The 26,598-nt window shown below is 39.3% G+C and overlaps 1 protein-coding gene across 1 annotated transcript; it reads right to left on the bottom strand.

Annotated features, from left to right (window-relative positions):
- Window positions 1-90: 90 nt before the first annotated feature.
- HYAL4 (hyaluronidase 4) lies at window positions 91-9,342 on the bottom strand. Its single transcript, XM_009454133.4, has 3 exons — window positions 8,338-9,342; window positions 2,711-2,800; window positions 91-813 (listed from the first exon to the last, which is right to left on the bottom strand). The coding sequence occupies exons 1-3, from the start codon at window positions 9,289-9,291 to the stop codon at window positions 427-429; spliced, it is 1,431 nt and encodes a 476-aa protein (XP_009452408.3). The 5' UTR covers window positions 9,292-9,342; the 3' UTR covers window positions 91-426.
- Between the last annotated feature and the right edge of the window lie 17,256 nt (window positions 9,343-26,598).

Here is a 26,598-nt window from a genome sequence, read left to right as displayed (position 1 = left end):
GGACCAGTTGACGAGGTGACCCCTTCTGTTAAATCAGATGATTACTTAGTAATGTGTCCTTAAATAAACTGCCAACTTGAAAAAACAGTCTTTGAAATGAATAATTTAATTTTTTATGTATAATTTTATGTATGTACATTCATGAAAAGACTAAATTATACTAGTTTTAGTTTAAATGCAACTTAAATATTCCAATAAGGAGGAAGTGTACATTGACTTTACTCCAGATCTGGTTTCCTAGCCAGATTGGAGGCAAATAAAATAATGTTTCTGTTTATGTTAAGTGACATACATAATGTCTACTTATAATATCTCTCAATAGAATTCATAAGAGAAAAAAATGTTATAAGTTACATCCTTCTTTAAATGACTAGGCTAAAGGCCACACAATTCCCTTTAAACTCAATTATCTCACAACTGAATGCTTCAATAACTTGCTAAAAGCAGTAGACAAAGTGTCATTAGTGAACCAGGAGAAGGGGAAACCCCAGAGCAGCCATCAGCCGTCTTTATTTCTCTGCAATCAGCTCCTTCATATCCCTGATAACAATGACAGGAAAATGTATCTGCCATCACTGCCAGGTCTGTATCAGATGCTTTTCCTTTCACAGTAAACTCCCCGTCCTCAGAGGCCTCTATGTGGTAACTTGCGGGGTTCAAGTGAAGGTAACTGGGCGCGTTCCACATCTTCCTTATGCACCTCCCGTTGTTCCTGCAGAGGTGAAGGCTGCATACCTCAGCAGCTCTGGTCACATTGGCTATGTAGCTCCCTAAATCAGAACTCACAAACTGCTTCACCTTTGTACAGTTGGCCTAGAAATGTAGGAAGAAATCAATTTTAGTGTTTCTCCCTGGTAGAAATGTACAAAGAAATCGATTTTCGTGTTTCTCGCTGGTACTGATAGAATTAGAGCTTCTAGCACAGTTCTTTGGTCTTGATTAAAACATAATGGCTTGGTTCAGTTGTTGAACTTGTAGGCCCCTGGGCACTATAACAAGGGTCCCAAATCAGAAAGGGGAAAGGTCTGAGGGGCAGGAGATGGATACTATGTTACAATCAGGCTAAGCAACTGAACTTGCAAATAGCCCCCAGAAAAAGCACATGAGACCTTGCCTTTCTGCAATTTACATTCTTTTTTTCTTCCTTCTAGCTCCCAAGTTAATGGGTATAAAAGGAAAAGGAACAAACCCAAATTAGGAATGTACCAGAACTGCTGCCCTCAGCTACCATTCAGGTATGTGGGGCCTTCCATGGTTGTGTTAGAGCCTGAATCATAGTCCATCATTTATTGTCAAATCATCTTATGCCACCATTCTACCAAGTATTATAGCCTTCTGGATTTTCCTGTTAATTTCCATCAACTGTCCTGGGTCCTGTACTTCTAATACAATTCAAACACATGAAAGCCTATATGGCTAAGTAACTTTTGTGTACATGGTTCCTATTACGTGTTCTAAACAGAGGCCACCTGTGTGCACCCACCTTCCTGATGAAGCTCTTCTGATGAGCCACCAGGGGACTGGGGTGGAAATATCACACCTGGAAAGCCAGGAATTAATCCTCTCAGTTTCTACCTAATTCTCATATGTGGGCATAGGCATAAACAGTTTCATGAACACTATCTCAGTAGCAACAAATTGAGACTATGAAATTCTGAGAATAATATCAGATCATCATGGACTTGCAAAAAAATTCAATTTAGCAAAAAGTGGCAAGGGTGCCAGTATTCAAGGTAAAATGCATTACGTTATAGAAATATAAACAAACTGCATCTGGAAATATGGAAGAGATTGTGATTAATGTGGATTGGGGAAAACTAGGAATCTTTCCTGGAGTAAAAAAAAATCTCAGCTGAGAGAAATTTGAAGAGCCATATAAATCTCTTTTTTTTCTTTTTTTTTTTTGAGATGGAGTATCACTCTTTGAACCAGGCTCGAGTGCAATGGTGTCATCTTGGCTCACTGCAACCTCTGCCTCCCAGCTTCAAGCGATTCTCCTGCCTCAGCCTCCCGAGCAGCTGGGATTACAGGCATGTGTCATCACACTCGCCTAATTTTTATATTTCTAGTAGAGACTGGCTTTCTTCATGTCAGTCAGGCTGGTCTCGAACTCCTGGCCTGAAGTGATCCCACCTCCCAAAGTGCAGGAATTACAGGCGTGAGCCACCGTGCCCCGCTATAAATCTTATTTTAAATGCTGATAATTTTCAGCTGATTTCTCTGTAGAGAAAAAGTAACTTCATTGTGGAGAATTAAAAAGTTACCACCTGTTTCTACCTCTCAAAATAGTATATAACACATTTTCTATAGTCATTAAATGCAAGGTGTCCATCATCAAACTGTGGCTAATGCCAATTCTACCACTAACTATCCTAAATAGCTATTAACCTAGTTGGTTTCCTCTCCAGTTTCACCATCTGTAAATGAGGATGATAGTCACTACCTCATATGACCAGCAAGTGAGCAAATCCGACTCAAAAAATCTCTTAGCACAACCTTAGCGCATCATAAATATTCATCAAATGTCAGTGTTATGATTACTATCTTTATAAAAGTTCACAATATTTTTTAGCCTTTTCTATGTATCAGGCACTGATTTGGAATATTTATTCTAAAGCTGGTTTGCTATGGAGGTCATTAAGCTCTCCAAGAAAGCAGAGAAATACTTTTAATAAAAAACATTAAACATACCTTCAAGATACTGACTTACCTTGGATGAAGTTAAATTCATGTCTCCCCAAATAACAATGCCTGCAGCTCCCAAGGCAGCACTTTCTCCTATGGTGCTGACTAGATCTTGCTAGATTGAAGACAGTAGAGTTCATTATTAATTTGAATGTACAACAACCCACCAGGGGCCGGGCGCAGTGGCTCACGCCTGTAATCCCAGCACTTTGGGAGGCCCAGGAGGGCAGATCATGAGGTCAAAAGTTTGAGACCAGCCTGGTCAACACGGTGAAACCCCGTCTCTACTTAAAATACAAAAAAAAATTAGCCGGGCGTGGTGGTGGGCGCCTATAATCCCAGCTACTCGGAGGCTGAGACAGGAGAATCATTTGAACCCAGGAGGCGGAGGTTGCAGTGAGCCTAGATCGCACCATTGCACTCCAGCCTGGATGACAGGGTGAGACTCCGCCTCAAAAACAAAAAACAAAAAAACCCACCAGGGATTAGGATTAGAGTCTGAGTTCAGTATAACAGGGCTGGTACTGAGCTCATATACTCCTTAGATACTATTTTCTATTTTCTTAGATTGACACAAATGCTGAATAAACCAATGCTCAAAAATCACACTCTGTAATCATATGCAAAAACATATAAATATTTTTAAAGAAAAACATATTTTGCCATGCAGGATATTATATTGAAGGCAATAAGGCTGTAAATAGTTATCAGAAATTATTTAATTGAAATAAATCGGAGGCACATACCCACATACCAGGTCATATGTACGTGCCCTGGAAACAGAATCCAAAAGTTTTCCTTCTCCAAATGCGATCCTGTTAACCAGGTTCCTTTTCCATTTTGCAACATGCCCCAGTGACACTTCATCCCCATAGTCATTTCAATTCCAAGGCCAGGCAAAGAAGCAACGTTAAGGGCTTGCAGGCTCTGATTTGGTCCAGCTTTTATATTTGTCCCTGAAATTATGTGTGTTTAATTTCTAAGTACCTGACCTAATGGGCTTTATTTATGACTCATCCAGTCATGGTAAAGTCGCTGGAATTTTCTGCAATATGGTTAAGACAGACAAAGGTAAGGTTTTAGCAGAGAGAATTTTGATTTTATAATCTTAAAGGGTTATTGTTTTAATGTTTAAAGATTAACATGGATCTAGGCCGTTTTCTGGAGCAAATTAAGATTTGAATGTATGTAGTTGGTTTCCTAGTTTATTAAATTACAACACATTCCCTCACCCCACTCTTTAGGATACTAAGCATTCACCTTTTACTCCAAGGGTGAATTTCTACCAATTAAATGCTAGAAAATGTTATTAGGTGATTTGGTGGAAAATAAAAGCAGAACTGTAAATGCTATTTTGCCATTGGGCACTTAATATTAATACTTGAGAGATAAGCCTCTTTATCTGACACTTTTATTGTCTAACACTCAAAAAAAGGTTTTACAGTATCAGTTTTTAAAGTTTTTTTTTTTTTTTCTGGGCAATTGTCTTGTGACTTTCAACAAGGAAAGAGATTTTGGTTTAAACTAATTTCCCTTTCAGGTTAACATCCATTTTCATTCCTTATGATTATAATATCTGCTGAACAGGTCATAGCTGACATGAAAGGAAGGAGAGAAGGTTTTGAGAGGCTCAAATGAGATAGTATAAATGAAAGGATTTTGAAAATTGTCAATGGCACGATGAACAGGGACAGAGGAGGAGCCATCCCTGCAGTACCAAGACTGCAGACTCTGCTGAGTCTGTGTCCACTCCCTCTTTGGGCAAAGACATAAGGGAGCAGAACTCCTCACTCCGCTCACTTTGAAACTTCCCTGAAAATGGTGTCATATAGTCACATGGTATGATCAGGGCAGAAATCCCCAACAGCTCTCCTTTTGATGAAGGCATTGTCATCAAAGGAGAATAAGGACATAACATTTACATTTTATATTTATAGGTTATTGGTCTATAGTAAGTATGTAAGCGGCAGATGTTTCTGGTGAAAGCCACACCTTCTGAGGTTGCTGTCAGTTTCTTCCAAATTAGTTTTCAAATCAGTTTCTCACCAAATTAGTTCACTATCACCTCACAGACAGTAGGGTGCTGAATGAATCACAAAGCAGCTATGTTTTGGGGATCAGAAAATCAAGGGCACTACCCAGCTAGGAAAGTCACAGATAAAGTGCCTCTGGGAACAGATTGGGACCACCTGAAAGCTTGAGCCACGGTGGTGTTGTCACATTACAGAAAAAGAAAGGAACAAAGTAGATGTACTGAAAATGAGCCTCCCCAGTCCCAGTGTGGCACTGGGTGCTTTGCACCTACACATGATCCTTGGACCTGAATCAAGGTTTCAGAAGTAGAGGGTAGGGCTACTCAGGGGATTCACTCAACGCTTTGGTGTCAGTCCCTGACGCTTACCAGAGTGCGTGTAAGCAACGTGCCCACTGTGGGGAGCTGGAGCATTACTAATGAGCTGCCTTTGTGCCTTACCAGAGACAGCATGAATTAATGACAAGGATAAATATCTTTAAATCTATAGGCAAGGAAACTCCTGTTGTTAATTTTTAAAAGCACATCTCACAGATGGAACAGGAGGCCATTATCTTAAGTGAAATAACTCAGAAACAGAAAGTAAAATATCATGCTTTTACTGATAAGTAGGAGCTAAACGATGGGTAAATATGGCCATACAGAGTGCAATAATAGACACTGGAGACTCCAAAACGTGCAAGGGTGGGAGGGGAGTGAGGGATAAGAAATGACCTGTTGGGTAAAATATACACTTTTCGGGTGATGGGTACACTAGAAGCCCAGAATTCACCACCACTCAATATGTCCATGTAACAAAACTGCACTTGCACCCCGTAAATGTATAAAAACGAAAAACCAATAATAAATAATAAATGTTTTAAAAGCACAGCATCAGGTTATGTCTAGGTTGCATTTATATGTAAATAATACAGGCAATCTTCTGTGTGAAATGATGTTTGACTGCCTCTATATCCCCACGCTATAGCTATTGCCTGAGATACCACTCTTAAATATCCCATGTTTAAGTTTAAGGCTTTGATGGCTGTTAAAAAAGTAATAGCCATATCACATAGGTTTCTGTAGAGCTTCAAGTTTTCATATGCATGTTCTTATTTGATTTACATCATACTTTTGCTAGGTCAGTGGGGCAGGTAATATTGTCCCATTTTGTACATGAAGACACTAAGACTCTAAGTCCAGGGAGGTTAAGAGATTTGCTACTTACTAGTGAATCTTTTTTGTAATCTTAACTGTATGTGTGTGTGCATTCTAAAATTCAGACATTGTTGGGAAAATCAGAAATGGAAGCCATTAATGGTCATTAAGAGTTTGGTACAAATGAATATCAGGCTTTTAAAAAATTATGGGCGGGGCCGGGCGCAGTGGCTCACATCTAAAATCCCAGCGCTTTGGGAGGCCAAGGCGCGTGGATCTCTTGAGGTCAGGAGTTCGAAACCAGCCTGGCCAACATGGCAAAACCCCGTCTCTACTAAAAACACAAAAATTAGCTGGGCATGGCGGCGCATGCATGTAACCTCAGCTACTTGGAGGCTGAGGCAGGAGAATCACTTGAACCTGGGAGGCAGAGGTCACAGTGAGCCAAGATCGCGCCACTGCACTCCAGCCTGGGAGACAGAGGGAAACTCCATCTAAAAAAAAAAAAAAATTATGGGCAGATTTTTAAAGTCAATAGGGTACAATGGTGGGTACACTTATAGTTTAAAACACTTGGAAATAGCTTGCCACTCGGAAAAAAAGAGTGCAGAATGAGATGAAACCCAAACTGTTGCTCCTTTTTTCCTGAGGAAAGAAAGCATTTCCGTGGCTATAGCTACTAGAAAAAGAAGCTTATACCAGGTTCACAGAATGTGCAGAATGTCCCAGTACTCTAAATTCATCTTTTGAAATGAACGTTTTGTCCCTCAGAGTTTATTGTTTCTTCCAAAAGTCAATTTATTATCACTAAAGAAAGGAACTTGGTTGAGTCAAATATAGAAAAGACATTTTACAAAAGAAACTGGTATTTAAATTTTGATTCCATTCCAGAGTCAAGATTATTTTGTAAAGATTTAGGTAACTTTCTTTTTTTTTTTTTTTTTTTTGAGATGGAGTTTCGCTCTGTCGCCCAGGCTGGAGTGCAGTGGCACAATCTCGGCTCGCTGCAACCTCTGCCTCCCGGGTTCAAGCAATTCTCTTCTCAGACTCCTGAGTAGCTGGGATTACAGGCACCCACCACCACACCTGGCTAATTTTTGTATTTTTAGTAGAGATGAGGTTTCACTGTCTTGGTCAGGCTGGTCTTAAACTCCTGACCTTGTGATCCACCTGCCTCAGCCTCCCAAAGAGCTGGGATTACAGGCGTGAGCCACTGCACCTGGCCTAGATAACTTTTTAAAACCTTTCAGATGGTACTGACTTCCCATTATTCTTCATTCAATCATTTTTCACTGATTTTTCTGGGTGGTATGAATAGAAGTTCACAACAGAGACTTTTTTTCCTTCCTCCTTCACCTCATGAGTGATGTTGGAGGTATGGTATTTACCATATTTCATACACATGCGTCATTTCTCCCTCTGATGAATACACTCCATTTATGTTCCAAAGATACCTGGTCACTGTAGAGCCCTCACCTGGGTGTTTTCTATGCCTCCTCCTTAGGATGCCTAGAACTCAGAATGTCTTTAACAGATATTGGTGAGTTGAAATTTGTAATGGTGGAGAAAGGAAAAATGCCTCCGTTAAAATATATTAAACCACTGGTATCCAGCAATACCTTAAAACATCACTGCATCACACATGTGAAGCCCTCCACAAGTCCTGAGTCTTCTCAATGTAGAAAGGTTACACAAAATTATCCAAATCCAAAGATTAGGCTGGGCACGGTGGCTCATGCCTGTAATCTCAGCACTTTGGGAGGCCGAGGAGGGTGGATCACCTGAGGTCAGGAGTTCAAGGCCAGCCTGTCCAACATGGTGAAACCCCGTCTTTACTAAAAGTACAAAAATTAGCTGGGTTGGGGGGGGGGGTGGGCACCTGTAAACCCAGCTACTTGGGAGGCTGAGGCAGGAGAATCGCTTGAACCCAGGAGGTGGGGGGTGCAGTGAGCCGAGATTGCATCATTACACTCCAGCCTAGGTGACAAGAACAAAAAACTCCATCTTGAAGAAAAAAAACAAAACAAAACAAAGATTAAAATACCCACTACTTTCCCTAGAATTTTTTTGTTTAAGTGGCTAGACAATTCTGCTTCCACATGTATGAGCAAACACTCCATTTCAAAACATCCTTTTTGATTGTCTAACCTGCTCACTGCCGATCATTTCAATAACCTTCCAAAATGCCCGATTGTAAGTGAGTACAGTTAAAGTTGGTGTGCAGGAAATGTAGTAGTTGCTGGTATCTACTTTAACCCTTTCTCACCTTACTTTGTTCCTTAAGAGAATAATAATGAATAAGATAATCAAAATTCAGTTTCCATAAATGAAGAGTCTAAATGCATGACTAGTCAAGGAAGAATTATGCTCCCATATAACAGACCATTAATTGAAATCAATTCTTCAAAGAACATAATTAACAAAGTAATGTCCTTTTAGAGATAAGGAGGAAATCCCCCACCATTGGACAAGAAGCTTCTTACCTTAGAAAGGAAAAATAAAGGTTCATCTCTGTACCCTAGCCTTGTGTAGACAAATACAGGCAGAGCATAATCATGAGATGTCATGGTGGAGATCCTCATGGATTCATGCACACGAAATTTGGAGAAGCGCAAAATGTTTTCACTGTCTCCAAGGGATTTCCAGACACCGATAGAAGGATATAAAGCAGCACTGCTGTTCCAGAGCCAAGAGAGCTCATTGTTCCTCAAGACTTCGTCTTCTGGGCATGACCCAGTATAGTTTGGGGCATAAACGTTATAATTGTGGCAATCAGGATATAAATAATAACCCCAAAGGCCTTTGGGTCGGCTCTTAATTCCCAATTTGATGGTTTCCTTCATGAAAGCTTTTGCACTTTCTTCAAAGGTCACTTTGGCTAAATATTCAATATCGGTAGCTGATACATTCTTTCCCATATCGGAAATCAGCTTTCTTGACTTCTGTCTGTAAACATCTTTTGCGTTCCAGTTCCGGGCCCACTGTGGTCGCCAATATTCCCAATCTATAACAGCAAGTCCACTGAAATCTTCAGCAGGGATGTAATAATTAATATCTTGGTCAGCTTTTTCCAGATGTACTTGTAAACTTATGTTCTGTGGGAGACCTCCATTAATGGGGACCCCTTGTGATGTATACCACGGATAGTATCCCAATCTGTTGACATAAAATATAGTGACATGTTGCCCCCTGGCCTTGGCCAGTGGGCTTCCAATCACAGGAAACATTTTCAAATTTAGTCTTAAATTATATTTTATCAAACACTGATCTGTTGGAGCATTCCAAGCAGCTATAAAAGGTTTCCTTTCATAAATTGGAAGTCGAGCAGGTTTTAGACAAGAGATAGACTTTAGAATAAAAAATATAAGGAGCCATGAAGTGAGATGTACTGGTTGAACAACACAAAGCTTTAACTGTCTTTCAGATAATACTTTCATGGTAAGATAAAAATCTAATGTTATCTTCTGCTTTAGTGCACTCTAGAAGACCTGTGGAGAGATTTAATTTTCTGTTAGTCATAGTTTTGAGGAAAAAGACTCAAATAATAAATAGATATTATTATTATATATGACTATTTGTAAAGTGTATCACTTAAAGGTCTCAAAGAGGCCTATAAATAAATTGAGATATAGAAGCATATGTAGAGACCTAGCTTCTATTCAGGGGCAGGAAATGCAATTCAACAAACATTCATGGAGCACCAGACCCCATGTCCAGAAAACAAAATGAATAAGATGTAGTCCTTGCCTTTAAGGAGTTCATGATCAGATAAAGATGTGAAATAATATTTACCATCATTTTGCAAAACTCATCAAATCCCAGGCATTGTGCTTAACTGCTTTGTAAATATTTTTTTTTAAACTTGTAATAACTACATAAGGCTTATAATTACATTTCCATTTTACAAATGGGGAAACTGAGGCTTAGAGAGATGAAAAGGCTTGCCTGATGTCACTTTATATGGAAGGCAAGGTGATGCAAAATTTAAATAATAAAAATGCATAACAAGTACTACATGATAATTTATTGGAGCAATTACTTCTGGGAGTAAGCAGTAGGTAGGAATAGAAAGGAAAGTGATTTGAGTGGCAAGAAATTAAAACCAGCCCAACTGTCCCAAAGAACAGATGTTTTGGGTTTCTTCTGAATAAACTTAGAAATTGACCCTCCCAGGGTAAAACTTAAGAAAGTTATATTTGTCTTATCTGGGTTCCTTTCTCGGTAAACCAACCATCAAGCCTCCCAGAATGTTTCAAGGAACTGAAACTTACCAGATTATCACATCTAAACAATGAGACACCAGATGCCTCACTCACCATGACTGCCTAACTGGCCACTTGCCTGTTGACCAAGTCCTCTTTCTTACCCCTCCTTAATTCCTGTTTTCCCACGCACAGTTACTTTTCTTCCCTACTTTATAGACCCCAAATTTTAGTTGCTTGGGGAGATGGATTCCAGACTGATCCTTTATTCTCCTTGGCTGCAGCACCCAAATAAGGCCTTCTTCCCCAGCAATACTCCTTGACTCAGTGATTGGCTTTCTATGCAGCAAGCAACAGGACCTAGACCAAACCCCTGGAGTAACAGAATGTCTCAGGGAAGACACTGGAGTTAAAAGAGAAGATAGAGCCAGGCAGGGTGGCTCACACCTGTAATCCCAGCACTTTGGTGAGGCCGAGATGGTCAAAAGGTCAAGAGATCAAGACCCTCCTGGCCAACATGGGGAAACCCCATCTCTACCAAAAATACAAAAATTAGCTTGGCGTGGTGGCACATGCCTGTAGTCCCAGCTACTGAGGAGGCTGAGGCAGGACAATCGCTTCAACCTGGGAGGTGGAGGTTGCAGTGAACCAAGATCGCACCACTGCCCTCCAGCTTCGCAACAGAGCGAGACTCAGTCTCAAAAAAAAAAAAAGAGAGAGAAAGAGAAGATAGGTAGGTGTTTGGATAGTAGAAGAGGGAAGACGATAGTGGCTACTTTGTCAAGTTATTTTTTAGTCATCTCTTTGTAAAACTACTACGAAATTATTTTTGTAAAAGCTCATCAAAGGGTTTGATGGCATAAAACATTTGCAGTCTTGTGTGTCATTAAGATGAAAATGCATTGTGGTTATGCCTGATGCCTAGTGAGATTAAGGTGTCCAGTAGACATTTGTCCTTTGGCTGTGTGCTCCAGATACAGACCCCTTTCCTCAGTAGTCAATTCTGCACCATAAGTATCTTGGAAGGCAAAGCCCATATTTCATTAAATAAGCCAAAATGTCCCAGCCTTCCTTGCAGGTTTGGTATTGGTCTATGACTGTGGTCAGTCCAATTAGATGCATCCTAATCTAGGCTTTGAATTTGGATATTGAGATTCAAGGAGGCTGAGGTGACATTGCCAGTGGTGACGTAAATTCCAGTGTCAAGGAGCAGCAAGCTGGGGCATCCAGATTCTGAACCTGATGCCCATAATGTTACTGTTAAGTGGAGACATTGTCCTCAAGGGACACCGCCTTTCTGCTCAAGTAAGCAAGGTTTGTTTTGGTTGCTTACAACCAGGAACTCTGATTTATAGAGAAGTGATAATGGTTTGGCTGTGTCTCCAGCCAAATCTCATCTTGAATTGTAGCTCCCCTATTCTCCCTGTCATGGGAGGGACGTGGTGGGAGGTAATTGTATCACGAGGGCGAGATTTCCCATGCTGTTCTTGTGATAATGAATAAGTCTCATGCGATCTGATGGTTTTATAAAGGGTGGTTCCCCTGCGCATGCTGTCTTGCTTGCTGCCATGTAAGATGTGATTTTGCTCCTCCTTCACCTTCTGCCATGATTGTGAGGGGTCCCCAACCATGTGGATCTGTGAGTCCATTAACTCTCTTTTTCTTTATAAATTACCCAGTCTCAGGAATGTTTTTATTAGCAGTGTGAGAATGGACAAATACAAGGTGCTTTTGTGGCTTGTAGTAAAGCCTGTGCTACATGTTGTGTGTAATTATCATGTCTAACCACCAGGTGTCACCAGCCAAACCTCATAGTATTTCTCAGGCCTTGGACACTGCTGTAAAAAAATTTTAAGTAATTCACAAAACTTCCTCCAAAGACATTTAAGAAGGCCTAAGTAAATGGATAAACACAAAACACCAGTTTTTAAGAGCTATAGAGGTAGATATTTTCATTTATTGAATATACTCCTCCATGCACAAAGCTGAATAAGATTACCCTACTTAGTAGCATGAAATATATCATACTGCAGCTCTAAATTATGATTTGAAGAGAATAGTATTTTCAAGGGAATTTAATTTTATGAGTAAGAAAAATTGTGGTACTCAAAACTTCCCCTTCTCTTTGATTTTTTATTATATTTTGCCTCCAGGTAAGAAAAATAGATTTACATATGCATTCATTAATAGAAGGGGGAAGAAGCTTTTCTTTAAATTTAAAATTGAGTTATATTAGAAAAGACTATATTTGTGTACCAAAAAAAGAAAAATCTACCCTGCCAGACACTTCCTGCTTTGGTCTCATTCAAAACATAGTTTTCCAGTGACTATTGTTTCCCCTTTGGTCGGCTCCCTCATCACCACCATAGAACATCCTGGTTCATTTATTGCAAAGTTACCAAGTGATTCTCTTCTCCTATCCTGGAATGTTATTATTGTTCTCAGTGTCTCAGGGAAGACACTGTAGTTGAAAGAGAACTGGTGAACTGTTTGTTCTGGTGAACTGGAGGTGCACCTTACATGGCAGATGGTAGACACAGCTCCTGATAAAATGTGTGGGTGCACGACCAAAAAAGGCAAAATAAATAAGTAAAATCCTGTGCCCGTGTCTTCTGCTTGCTGTATATCAGGTTTCTGCTTCCTATGCAGCCAGGTCAGGGCACTGGTGTGCCCTCCTAGTTAAATATGGCTTGTTGGGAGGAGATCCCCTCACGTGACCCCTCTCAGACACTGTTTTCCCTTCCCTGTCCCACCATGCAATCTCTGTTTCTCTTGTCCTTCCTTCACCAAGCAACCTCCCCAAGCCTGCCCTTCCAAAAGTGCCCTTTGCTTCAGAACTTCCCTAGACCTCTTTCCCTCACCCCACCTATGCCATTAAAATCCCCACCGCTGAGCTCTGCCTTATCTTGACTAGTTCTTGTAGCATAGCAACCTGTGCAATTATCCACAGTTAACCATATTACCAGCAATAGCAATCTTCCTTTTCTTTCTCCCTTCCCCCTTCCATAATCCACCTAGGAAAATGTGCTCCTGTAAACAAACCTCTAAATGACAATGTTTAGAAAGAGTTAGCAAGATATTGGAGGTAGAAGTGAATGAGGAATTTAACCTGGACTTGTCCCTTAAATTTTATTGCCCAGGTTTCTCTTCTTAGAAGTAAGGTCTGTTCTGGGAATATATATGAAGGATTAGTTCCCTTCCTTCAACAAGGAAACTTCTGTGAAGACATTTTAAAGGCCCCTGAACAAATGATTTTCAATGAAATGACATACTCATTAAAGCCATAGGTAAAGGGAAGTAGCTTTCTCCTGACTCCTCCTCTAGTGGAAGGAAGTGAGGAAGGTTTAGCTGCTACTATGTTGACCTTGGTTTCATAGTTCTAATCTTCTTACCCTGACCAGAGGCAAATGTGGCAAAAGCAGCAAACAGACAGGGTCTATTTCAGGTCGGCTCAAGCACCTCACCTCATCACTGCCCCTTCCTCCTGACAGTGAAGGAGACCGTGAAGAAGGTGGCAGGAGGGATGTTCTTTTGAGGGAGACAGGACCACCATGTACAGCTACAAGAGTCTGCAAAAAAGCCTCTATCTCCTATCCCCTACTTATTCCTATCTCCCTTCTCACTCCTTCCCCAAAGAAGCTTACTTGCTTGTGATAAATTAAAAGAAAAAAAAGAGCAACCCTTGGCATTCAGAAACTGTGAGTACTACACTCACAGCTAGGCTGCATAATGCTTCTCTTAAACAATGTCACAGAATACCAGTCTGGACAAGTTTACTCTCAGACCATAATAAAATGAGACAAAGCCAGGCCACTTTTAAATATCGTCTAAGATCAGAAAAGAAGGTCACTGTGCAACCCACAAAATACCAAACATCCCTCTCTCTTGCTGAATGAATGACTGCTATTCTTTACCCAATCACAGGAACGCCTCTGCTTTCTGACAACAACTAATCTAGAGAAAATCCCTGCCTTCTTAGACTTCACCAAGTCACTCAGCCAAAACCTAAATCATATGATAGTTTCCTCCTAATACGCTCTTACTGAGACACCCCATGGCTTCCCATGGTGTGCACCCTCCCTTCCCACAATAACTGATAAAGCATACTAATTTAACTGCAGGTGTGCTCCTGGTGGTCTTTGGAGCACTGACATTGTATGAAGGCAGAGGCACTTAGTGTTCATTCTTATAAGAATTCAGAAAATTTTTATTGAGCATCTTCTATGTACCAGGCTCCCTTGTAAGTATTAACAATACAATAGTGAGCAAAACAAACAAGAGCCCCTGCCCTCACTGAGTTTAAATTCTTGTAGGGGAGGGAGATAATAAATAAGAACAGTAAATAAAATATTCAGTATGTTGCAAATTATGATAACAAAGAAAAATAAATAAGGCAGGATTTGTTCCTAGATGGTAACAAGCCTCACTGATACCAAGGATAAGAGGAGTCAGCCTGGAGGATGTCTGGGGAAGTATGAGGGAAAGCAGGTGCAAAGGCCCTGTGGCAGAGCATGTCTGCTGTCTCTAAAGACCTTTGAAGAGGTCAGTGACTAGGTAAAAGGAGCCAGAGAGGAAAGAGTGAGGGTCTTGTTGGGGCTTATAGGTACTCAGGCTTTCACTGTAAATGAGATGGGAAAGATGTGGTGGGCTTTGAAAGAAGAATGACATTATCTGCCGTGGGCTTAACTGGATTCCTCTGGCTGCTGTGTTGAGGCAAGCCTGAAAGGGAAAAGACACAAGAGAGAAGCAGGAAGACTATAAAAAGCTCTTGCAATAATCTAAGACAGAAATGAGAGCAGTTCAAACCAGTTATTTATGAGACCATAATATTTTAAACAATCACCACAAAGGAAAAGGATATTATAAATCAATAAATTAATTGCACTAATTTGTTTTCATTTTGGTTGCAACTCTAAGTGCCTGTTCTCAAACACCCAGTGCGATGTTTTTTAACTTTACACAGCATGGTGATCCACACTGATTTTTACAATTAGAGTGAATGCTCTGGAAAAGTTTTTCAAAGCATATACTCCCTTCTTAATATTCAGGTATTAGTGAAACGAGTTGATTTTCCAAATCTACATGTCTTGTATTTCTTTTTTCATGATATTGGGGTTCTGCTTTAAAAACCTTTAAGATGCCAAGTGTCTGCTCCTAAAACTGTGAGAGTTTGAAGAGATATCCTGAAGGTCATGGTCCTTAGGTTTTATTTCCAAGCCCTTAAGGAAAGTACTGACCAAAGTGATATTTTGTTGCCAATGATGAAAAATATATATACTCATATATATTTATCAGACTGAGAGACAGAGCAGAATCATGAAGTTCAAAGCTATGTGCTCAATTTTGCAGAACTAATTGCCAACCTATTTTCTAATAAAAGCTTATTAGAGCAACAGCCAATAATAGGCATCTATTTTTCTCTCTGATGAACTTTTTCTCTTTTGAAACATCAATGCTCTGCAAGCTGGCTCTTTAGTATTCCAGCAGAAAAAGCAAAATATTTTAATGTTAGAGGTTTCTCAATTAAGTATTTTTCATACATTTTTCTTAAAAACTTGTTGCCTATGGGTTTATAATAAATCTACTCTATAACAGTATTTCTTTAAGGCCCATAATTCATCATTAGATACTGAATTTTATGATAACTATTTTATGTTATTATCAAAGAACACAGTGTCCCTCCATCTGAACTAATTTTAGAATTCCTATACTATCTTGATTGTATAAAATTGTTTCATTTCCAGTCTTCTTAAATATAGGCTTAAGTTTTGTAAATATGTGAAAATGACTATTTCAGTGTCACTTTTGCTAATGGTAAATTCACTATATTATTCGATCTGAAAGGCCTCATTTTTAATGAAGCAAGCAAATTTTGCAGTTTTAAGAAATACAACCTGAAAGAGGTTTAAATTATCTTTGTATAAAAGTATACACTTGGTCTTTGTCTAAAAGTATTACTCCTCTTTTAGGACTTGAAATTTCTTACAGCCAAGATCAACAGATTTCTTGGAAAAGCACACTAAGTCTTAGGATCACATTTTGAATAAAATGTTCCCTCTGTCAACCTGTTTTTAACTAAGTTCCTTAAGATAACATTAAGTTGATTTATGTCTTCAGGTTTTTAATTAAAGTTGTTGAACTAAAAAGCCACCCAGTGATCTGCGAAATGTTATTTAAGTCTTTCCAATGTCCATAGTCAAGATTACAACTTAAAATACTTCCCTCCCCATAGAAATGACCCTAGCCATTGATTAGGAGTGTTGGGATACTAGTTAGGGTTATCAGACAGAAACTAGAGATGGGGAGCTGAGTCCCCAACCTCAGGCCTGAGGACCAGAACAATATTTAAGCAGGAGAGAGTTGGATCCCAGTTCCCCAGATCCTAGTTCTCAATGTTAGAGTACAAGACTGGAGAGGAAAGGCAAACATTTGAGAGGTCAAAAGCTGTAGCCAGATCACATTGTCTTGTCTCTGGTAAACATGGCTTAATTTCAAATTTTGCCTCAGTCCTGAATGGAGTGGCTTAAAAACTAGGGTTCCCCTGGCTTTACAAATGGCAACCTATCATCTATCTCTCTGTACAAGCATATATATTTTAGCAGGATAAGAAATTTGAGCAAGGTGAAATGTGCAGGGATTGATTCAAACCTGAATGAAGAAAGAGTACATTCCTAGTGGAAACAGAAGACTGGAAATTTCTATCTGAATTATCAATGAATAAAACCTTTCACCAAGAAATTCTGCTTCTATGTAATTCATTGTAACACTTCTTATAATTAGGAAGACAAAATTAATGTCTTCCTAATTCTTATAATTAGGACAACAAAATAAATGTCTACTATAAGGCAAAGGCCACATAAGGCATGGCCTCGTATACAGTGGAATGCTATGCACCTATAACAAAGAATGAGGTTTCTTCTACATATTGATAAGGACATTCACCAGATATTAAAATAGTCTCTAAAATATGTATTTGTTTTACATGTGTGTCTGTACACAAGCTACAAATTTTAATAAAGTGTGTATAGATTGTTGCCATTTTTCAAAGAAGGGAATATATGCATACATATATATACACACACACATACACATACACACACAAATTACATATGTACACAGTATAATAATTTGTGTACTGAGGAATATCTCTGGAGCTATATTAGTCTGTTCTCACACTGCTATAAGGAAATACCCGAGACTGGGTAATTTATAAAGGAAAGAGGTTTAATTTACTCACAGTTCCCTATGGCAGGGGAAGCCTCAGGAAACTTACAATCATGGCAGAAGGCAAAGGGAAAGTAAGTGCCTTCTTCACAAGGTGGCAGGAAAGAGAAGTGTTATGAAGGAGGAACTTCCAAACACTTATAAAACCATCAGATCTTGTGAGAACTCATTCACTATCAGGAGAACAGCATGGGGGAAACCGCTTGCATAATCTGATCACTTCCCTCCCTCCACACATGGGGATTACAGGTCCCTCCCGCAACATATGGGATGATAATTTGAGATGAGATTTGGGTGGGGATACAGAGCCAAACCATATCAGGAGGGATACTCAAAAAAGGTTATATTGCTTGCTTCCAGGGAAGAGAACAGGGTGGCTAAGTGAGAGAAGTGAGCATGGGCGAGATTTATTTGAGAAGGAAGTTCTGTTGGGATTTTGTAATACGTTGCTGTAACAGCGAACTAAAAACCATCAATCTGATTTTAAAAACTCAAAGTTCTTTGGATATATAAGAGAAGATGCAAATCGATTCTGACTACAGTATAAGGAATCAAGTTTTCCTAAAGAAAGTTACATCTCACGTGCATTTTGTTATGAAGATCATTTTTATAATTTTATTTGAGAAATTGTATGCTCATCTGCAATCTGACAAGAACATCCCTTTTCAGGAAATAAGAATGATTTTTTTTAATGGAAATGAACACTATCAGCCAGAGCTTTAAGTTAAGGCTCTATTCTGACATTTGATTATTAAAAGCTAATTATTGATTGGTTACTATCTATGGTAAAAGAAAATTAACAGTGGTTAATGGTTTAGGAGGTGTTCGGTAGGAACACTGATGATAAGCTTGAAGAAACTGATTAGTATTATTATTCTCCACAAAATGTAATGCACAATACCGGTGAATTATTTAATACTAGTGGAAAAATATACTTTACAGTAATAGGCCTTCTCTGATTGTAAACAAGGCAAAACTCTAGTTACAACAGATAAAAGTATGCGGAGAAATTGGATATGAAAAAATGATTGTTCTTTCTTTTTTATCTTTGACTATATATTAGTTTTGGTGATTTATTCAGCCTAATTTTAAATAACTCAGGAAGCTAGATTGCTTGTTAACTTCTTCAGCATCAGATAACTTTTTTCCTTGAATTTTCTTCAATTCCATTTTATTTCATCACCCATAACTTTTTGATGAAGACTAACTTCTGATCTTATTTTTTATTCTTCAATGTCTATGGCATTGTTTTTATTTCTTTTTATTCTTCCCCACACTTTTCTAAATCCTTCTCAAATCTGATTGCTTTCTTTGAATTACGTCCAACTACCCTGGTGTGTTTACAACACAAAATATCTCAGTGCAATATAACAGAAGTCAGTAAAGGGTGCAGGTTAAAATCTTACACTCTGGAGCCAGTTACCATAAACAGCACACTAGAAGAAGTTTCATTATTTTTCCTATTCAATTTTTATTTCTATTGTTTTAACTTGCCTTCCCAGCATATCACAATACTGTCTTTAGGGGCAGAGGAGTGCCACGATAATAGTAATGGCATGTTATATATCTAAACATAGTATTGATGTCTATTGTGTTCTTATCAACTAAAGTCTCAACTTTTGAAAATTATATTTATGAACTAGAACTTAAATTCTAATTTATAAATATGGGAGAGGATCTTGCACACTACCCTTTCCCCATTCCTCTCTGCACTCTTGCCTTTCTCTGTTTGACATTTTCACATAAGACAGATCTTCTAACCTAGACAGCAATCCTACTATATGGCTCAATGGACATCTTATGTCCACTATGCGCTGACTACCACATATTTGATTAAGTCATGCCTGAGTTTGTAATGCCTTTTGGCATTGCACCTAATGTTTTCTACCTAAAATATCTCTGTCAATCTTCATTAAACTTGACTATGAGATTTCAAGCCCATCAAATTAAGCAATCTGAGAAGATTTTGGCTTATAAAGAGCTGGCTGGATTATGTCTGTATATAATTTTCTTCACTTTTTGGTTTACATCTTACATGGTTGCTACACATACATTTCTTTTGTTTGTGTGTTTTTTGAGATAGAGATAGGCTGAAGTGTAGTGGCACAATAGCAGCTCACTACAGCCTCAACCTCCTGGGCTCAAGCAATTCTCCCACCTCAGCCTCCTGAGTAGCTGGGACTACAAGTGTGTGTCACCATGCCAAAGTTAATTTTTATATTTTTGCAGAGACAGGGTTTCACCATGTTGCCCAGGCTGGTCTCGAATTCCTGAGCTCAAGTGATCCACTTGCCTCAGCCTCCCAAAGTGCTGGGATTACAGGAGTGAGCCACCACACTTGATCTACATAGACATTCCGTATCTCCATTTAAGAGCCTAGTTTTCCACTTCAAGTACACCTTCTGGATAAATGATGATGTTCTTGATGTTGCAACTGAATTGTGCCAATCAGCCTGATCATTACCAGGTTTAAATAACAAATAGTATATGTTATGTGACCAACTGAATTATGTTTTGTTTCTATTAAAAAAAAAGAAAGAAGGAAAGAAAGAAAGAAAGAAAGAAAGACAGACAGAAAGGCAGCTGGCAAGATGGCCCAATAGCAACAGCTCTGGTCTGCAGCTCCCAGTGAGATCATGCACAAAACTGGCAGCCATTTCAGCAGACACCAAGCTAGCTCCAGGAGGTCTTTTTGTACCCCAGTGGCACCTGGAACACCAATGAGACAGAACCATTCACTCCCCTGGAAAGGGGGGTGAAGACAGGGAGCCAAGTGGTCTAACTCAACGGATCCCACCTCCACGGAGCCCAGCAAGCTAAGATCCACTGGCTTGAAATTCTTGCTGCCAGCACAGCAATCTGAAGTCAACCTGGGATGCTCGAGCTTGGTGAGGGAGGGGCGTCCACCATTACCCAGGCTTGAGTAGGCGGTTTTCTCCTCAAAGTGTAAACAAAGCCACTGCAAAGTTCGAACTGGGTGGAATCCACCATAGCTCAGCAAAGCCACTGTAACCAGACTGCCTCTCTAGATTCCTCCTCTCTGGGCAGGGCATCACTGAAAGAAAGGCAGCAGCCCCAGTCAGGGGCTTATAGATAAAACTCCCATTGCCCTAGGACAGAGCAACTAGGGGAAGGGGTGGCTGTGGGCGCAGCTTCAGCAGACTTAAATGTTCCTGCCTGCTGGCTCTGAAGAGAGCAGTGGATCTCCCAGCACAGTGATCAAGCTCTGCTAAGGGACAGACTGCCTCCTCGAATGGGTCCCTGACCCCCGTGCCTCCTAACAGGGACAGCTCCCAGCAGGGGTCAGCAGACATCTCATACAGGAGAGCTCTGGCTGGCATCTGGCGGGTGCCCTTTGGGATAAAGCTTCCAGAGGAAGGAGCAGGCAGCAATCTTTGCTGTTCTGCAGCCTCCTGGTGATACCAGGCAAACAGGGTCTGGAGTGGACCTCCAGGAAACTCCAGCAGACCTGCAGAAGAGGGGCCTGACTGTTAGAAGGAAAACTAAAACACAGAAAGCAATAACATCAACATCAACAAAAAGGACACCCATGCAAAAACCCCATCCAAAGGTCACCAACATCAAAGATCACAGGTAGATAAATCCATGAAGATGAGGAAAAACCAGTGCAAAAATGCTGAAAATTACAAAAACCAAAATGCCTCCAAAGTATAACAACTTCTCACCAGTAAGGGAACAAAACTGAATGGAGAGTAAGTCTGATGAACTGACATAAGTAGGCTTCCGAAGGTGGGTAATAACAAACTCCTCTGAGCTAAAAGAGCATGTTCTAATCTAATGCAAGGAACCTAAGAACCTTGATAAAAGGTTACGGGAAATGCTAAGTAGGATAACGAGTTTAGAGAAGAACATAAATGACTTGATGGAGCTGAAAAACACAGCACGAGAACTTCATGAAGCATACACAAGTATCAATAGCCAAATCAATCAAGCAGAAGAAAGGATATCAGAGATTGAAGATCAACTGAATGAAATAAAGTGTGAAGACAAGATTAGAGAAAAAAGAATGAAAAGGAACAAACAAAGCCTCCAACAAATATGGGACTATGTGAAAAGACCAAGCCTATGTTTGATTGGTTTACCTGAAAGTGATGGGGAGAAGGGAACCAAGCTGGAAAACACACTTCAGGATATTATCCAGGAGAACTTCCCCAACCTAGCAAGGCAGGCCAACATTCAAATTCAGGAAATACAGAAAACACCACAAAGAGACTCCTCGAGAAGGGCAACCCCAAGACACATAATTGTCAGATTACCCAAGGTTAAAATGAAGGAAAAAACGTTAAGGGCAGCCAGAGAGAAAGGTCAGGTTATCCACAAAGGGAATTCCATCAGACTAACAGCAGATCTCTTGGCAGAAACCCTCCAAGCCAGAAGAAAGTGGGGGCCAATATCAACATTCTTAAGAAAAGAATTTTTAACCCAGAATTTTATATCCAGCCAAACTAAGCTTCAAAGAGAAGGAGAAACAAAATCCTTTAAAACAAGCAAATGCTGAGGGATTTTGTTACCATAAGGCCTGCCTTACAAGAGCTCCTGAAGGAAGCAAAACATATGGAAAGGAAAAATGGTACTCGCCACTGCAAAAACATACCAAAATGTAAAGACCATCAACACTATGAAGAAAATGCATTGACCAGTGGGCAAAATAACCAGCTAGCATCATAATAACAGGATCAAATTCACACATAACAATATTAACCTTAAATGTAAACAGGCTGGCAATTAAAAAACACAGCCTGGCAAATTGGATGAAGAGTCAAGTCCCATTGGTGTGCTGTATTCAGGAGACCCATCACACATCTAAAGACACATATAAGTTCAAAATAAAGGAATGGAGGAATAAGCAAAAAAGGCGGGGGTTGCATTCCTAGTCTCTGATAAAACAGACTTTAAACCAACAAAGATCAAAGAGACAAGGAAGGCCATTACATAATGATAAAGGGATCAATTCAACAAGAAGAGCTAACTGTCCTAAATATATATGCACCCAATACAGGAGCACCCAGATTCATAAAGCAAATTCTTAGAGACTTACAAAGAGACATAGACTCCCACACAATAATAGTGGGATACTTTAACACCCCACTGTCAATATTAGACAGATCAACGAGACAGAAAATTAACAAGGATATTCAGGACTTAAACTCAGCTCTGGACCAAGGAGACCTAATAGACATCTACAAAACTCTCCACCCAAAATCAACAGAATATACATTCTTCTCAGTACCACATAGCTCTTATTCTTAAATTGACCATATAATTGGAAGTAAAACATTCCTCAGCAAATGCAAAAGAACATAAACCATAAGAAACAGTCTCTCAGACCACAGTCCAATCAAATTAGAACTCAGGATTAAGAAACTCATTCAAAACCACACAACTACGTGGGAACTGAACAACCTCATCCTGAATGAATACTGGGTAAATAATGAAATGAAGGTAGAAATAAATAAGTTCTTTGAAACCAATGAGAACAAAGACACAATGTACCAGATCTCTGGGACACAGTGAAAGCAGTGTTTAGAGGGAAATTTATAGCACTAAATGCCCACATCAGAAACAGTAAGGATCTAAAATCGACACCCTAACATCACAATTAAAAGAACTAGAGAAACAAGAACAAACAAATTAAAAAGCTAGAAGAAGACAGGAAATAATTAAGATCAGAACAGAACTGAAGGAAATAGAGACATGAAAACCCTTTCAAAAACACAGTGAATCCAAGAGCTTGTTCTTTGAAAAGGTTAGCAAAATAGACTGCTAGCCAGACTAATAAAGAAGAAAAGAGAGAAGAATCAAATAGACACAATAAAAAAATGATAAAGGGGGTATCACCACTGATCCCACAGAAATACAAACTACCATCAGAAAATACTATAAACACCCCTATGCAAATAAAGTAGAAAATCTAGAAGAAACAGATACATTCCTGGAAACATACACCCTCCCAAGACTAAACCAGGAAGAAGTCAAATCCCTGAATAGACTAATAACAAGTTCTGAAATTGAGGCAGAAATTACTAGCCTACCAACCAAAAAAAGCCCTGGACCAGAAGGATTCACATCCGAATTCTACCAGAGGTACAAAGAGGAGCTGGTACCATTCCTTCAGAAATTATTCCAAACCATAGAAAAACAGGGAATCCTCCCTAACTCATTTTATGAGGCCAGCATCATCCTGATACCAAAACCTGGCAGAGACACAACAACAACAACAAATTTCAGGCCAATATCCCTGATGAACATTGATGCAAAAACTCTCAATAAAATACTGGCAAACTGAATCCAGCAGCACATCAAAAAGCCTATCTACCACAATCAAGTTGGCTTCATCCCTGAGATGCAAGAGTGGTTCAACATATGCAAATCAATAAATGTAATCCATACATCAACAGAACCAATGACAAAAACCACATGATTATCTCAATAGATGCCGAAAAGGCCTTCAATAAAATTCAACACCTCTTCATGCTAAAAACAATAAACTGGTATTAATGGAATGTATCTCAAAATAATAAGAGCTATTTATGACAAACCCACAGCCAATATCATACTGAATGGGCAAAAGCTGGAAGCATTCCCTTTGAAAAGCAGCACAAGACTAGGATGCCCTCTCTTACCACTCCTATTCAACACAGTATTGGAAGTTCTGGCTAGGGCAATCAGGCAAGAGAAAGAAATAAAGAACATTCACATAGGAAGAGAGGAAGTCAAATTGTCTCTGTTTGCAGGTGACATGACTGTATAGAAAACCCCATCATCTCAGTCCAAAATCTCCTTAAGCTGATAAGCAACTTAAGCAAAGTCTCAGGATACAAAATCAATGTGCAAAAACCACAAGCATTCCTATACACCAATGATAGACCAACGGAGAGCCAAATCATGAATGAACTCCTATTCACAATTGCTACAAAGAGAATAAAATACCTAGGAATCCAATTTACAAGGGATGTGAAGGACCTCTTCAAGGAGAACTACAAACCACTGTCAAGGAAATAAGGGAGGACACAAACAAATGGAAAAATATTCCATGCTTGTGGATAAGAAGAATCAATATCGTGAAAATGGCCATACTGCCCAAGGTAATTTATAGATTCAATGCTATTCCCATCAAGTTACCATTGACTTTCTTCACAGAAGTAGAAAAAACTACTTTAAATTTCATATGGAACCAAAAAAGGGCCTGTATAGCCAAGACAATCCTAAGCAAAAAGAACAAAGCTGGAGGCATCACACTACCTGACTTCAAACTATACTACAAGGCTACAGTAACCAAAACAGCATGGTAATGGTACCAAAACAAATATATAGACCAATGGAAGAGAACAGAGGCCTCAGAAATAACACCACATGTACAACCATCTAATTTTTGACAAACCTGACAAAAACAAGCAATGGGGAAAGTATTCCCTATTTAATAAATGGTGCTGGGAAAACTGGCTAGCCATATGCAGAAAACTGAAACAAGACCCCTTCCTTACACCTTATACAAAAAATAACTCAAGATGGATTAAAGACTTAAACCTAAGACCTAAAACCATAAAAACCCTAGAAGAAAACCTAGGCATTACCATTCAGGACATAGGCATGGGAAAAGACTTCATGGCTAAAACACCAAAAGCAATGGCAACAAAAGCCAAAATTGACAAATGGGATCTAATTAAACTAAAGACCTTCTGCACAGCAAAAGAAACTATCATCAGAGTGAACAGGCAACCTACAGAATGAGAGAAAATTTTTGCAATCTACCCATCTGACAAAAGGTTAATATCCAGAATCTACAAGGAACTTAACAAATTTACAAGATAAAAACAAACAACCCCATCAAAAAGTGGGCAACTGATATAATCAGAAACTTCTCAAAAGGTGACATTTATGCAGCCAACAAAGATGAAAAAACGCTCATCATCACTGGTCATTAGAGAAATGCAAATCAAAACTACAATGAGATACCATCTCACACCAGTTAGGATGGCAATCATTAAAAAGTCAGGAAACAACAGATGCTTCAGAGAATGTGGAGAAATAGGAATGCTTTTACACTGTTGGTGGGAATGTAAATTAGTTCAACCACTGTGGAAGACAGTGTGGCAATTCCTCAAGGATCTAGAACCAGAAATACCACTTGACCCAGCAATCCCATTACTGGGTGTATACCTAAAGGATTATAAATCATTCTACTATAAAGACACATCCACAAATGTTTATTGCAGCACTATTCACAAGAGCAGAGACTTGGAACCAACCCAAATGCCCATCAATGATAGACTGGATAAAGAAAATGTGGCACATATACACCATGGAATACTATGCAGCCATAAAAAAGAATGAGTTCATGTCCTTTGCGGGGACATGAATGAAGCTAGAAACCATCATTCTCAGCAAACTAACACAGGAAGGGAAAACCAAACACCGCATATTCTCACTCGTAAGTGGGAGTCGAACAATGAGAACACGTGGACACAGGGAGGGGAACATCACACACAGGGGCTGTCAGGGGGCAGAGGGCTAGGGGAGGGACAGCATTGGGAGAAATACCTAATGTAGATGACGGGTCGATTGGTGCAGCAAACCACCATGACACATGTATACCTACGTAACAAACCCACACATTCTGCAGATGTATCCCAGAACTTAAAGTATAATTTTAAAAAACTTCGTTGAAACATCAAATGTAGTATTTAACTAATCATTAATTTGCATGTATTTTTTAAAAGATCATTAAATAATTTGTTGTCTACTTTGGTTTCCCATTCACATGGTGTGAGAACTGTGTTGCACTTGGATCTTAGTAAAGTAAGTTGAGTTCCTACATTAATTCATAGCAACATATATTAACCATAAATGTGAAGAAATACTTTTTCATACAAATATTTTTTAATTCTTTAAAAATAAGTTTATTTATCCAAGACTGCTAATTGCATGCAGTCTAATTACGCAAACCTTATAACTTCAAAATGTTTCACAACAGATTTTGATTTTCAGATGTAATCTTGAGAGAATTTCCTAATACAATAAGGAAATTTGGAAATGTTCCAATCATAGATTTTGGGTTAGACTAAGGATGCAATAAGGTCATTCTGGAATTCTCTTGACAAAGGCAGAGGAACTCCAGCCTAGGATTGCAGCCAGTTCTTCAACCACCCAATATAGTGTATCAAAGAAATATTGCTCCTTGAAGAATGAGATTGAGATTTTTCACATATTCATGATAAGACAGAGCACAGGATTCATGCATTTGGGCCTATTATGAACATTAGGCCCATGCTTAGTACTTAGGTAAAGAGACTTCGG

The sequence above is a fragment of the Pan troglodytes genome, chromosome 6 (assembly GCF_028858775.2).
Source record: "Pan troglodytes isolate AG18354 chromosome 6, NHGRI_mPanTro3-v2.0_pri, whole genome shotgun sequence".
NCBI classification, from domain to species: domain Eukaryota; kingdom Metazoa; phylum Chordata; class Mammalia; order Primates; family Hominidae; genus Pan; species Pan troglodytes.
The sequence above is the reverse complement of the archived record's forward strand: the minus strand, read 5'-3'. Positions and strand labels throughout refer to the sequence as shown.

Excerpts from the sequence above, each read along its gene's own strand:
- HYAL4 (XM_009454133.4), bottom strand. The coding sequence starts at position 9,291 with ATGAAAGTATTATCTGAAAGACAGTTAAAGCTTTGTGTTGTTCAACCA. Across the intron at positions 2,801-8,337 it reads CTTTATTTTTCCTTTCTAAG|CAAGATCTAGTCAGCACCAT; the intron begins GTAAGAAGCTTC and ends TCTTCAATCTAG. Across the intron at positions 814-2,710 it reads TGAATTTAACTTCATCCAAG|GCCAACTGTACAAAGGTGAA; the intron begins GTAAGTCAGTAT and ends CTACATTTCTAG.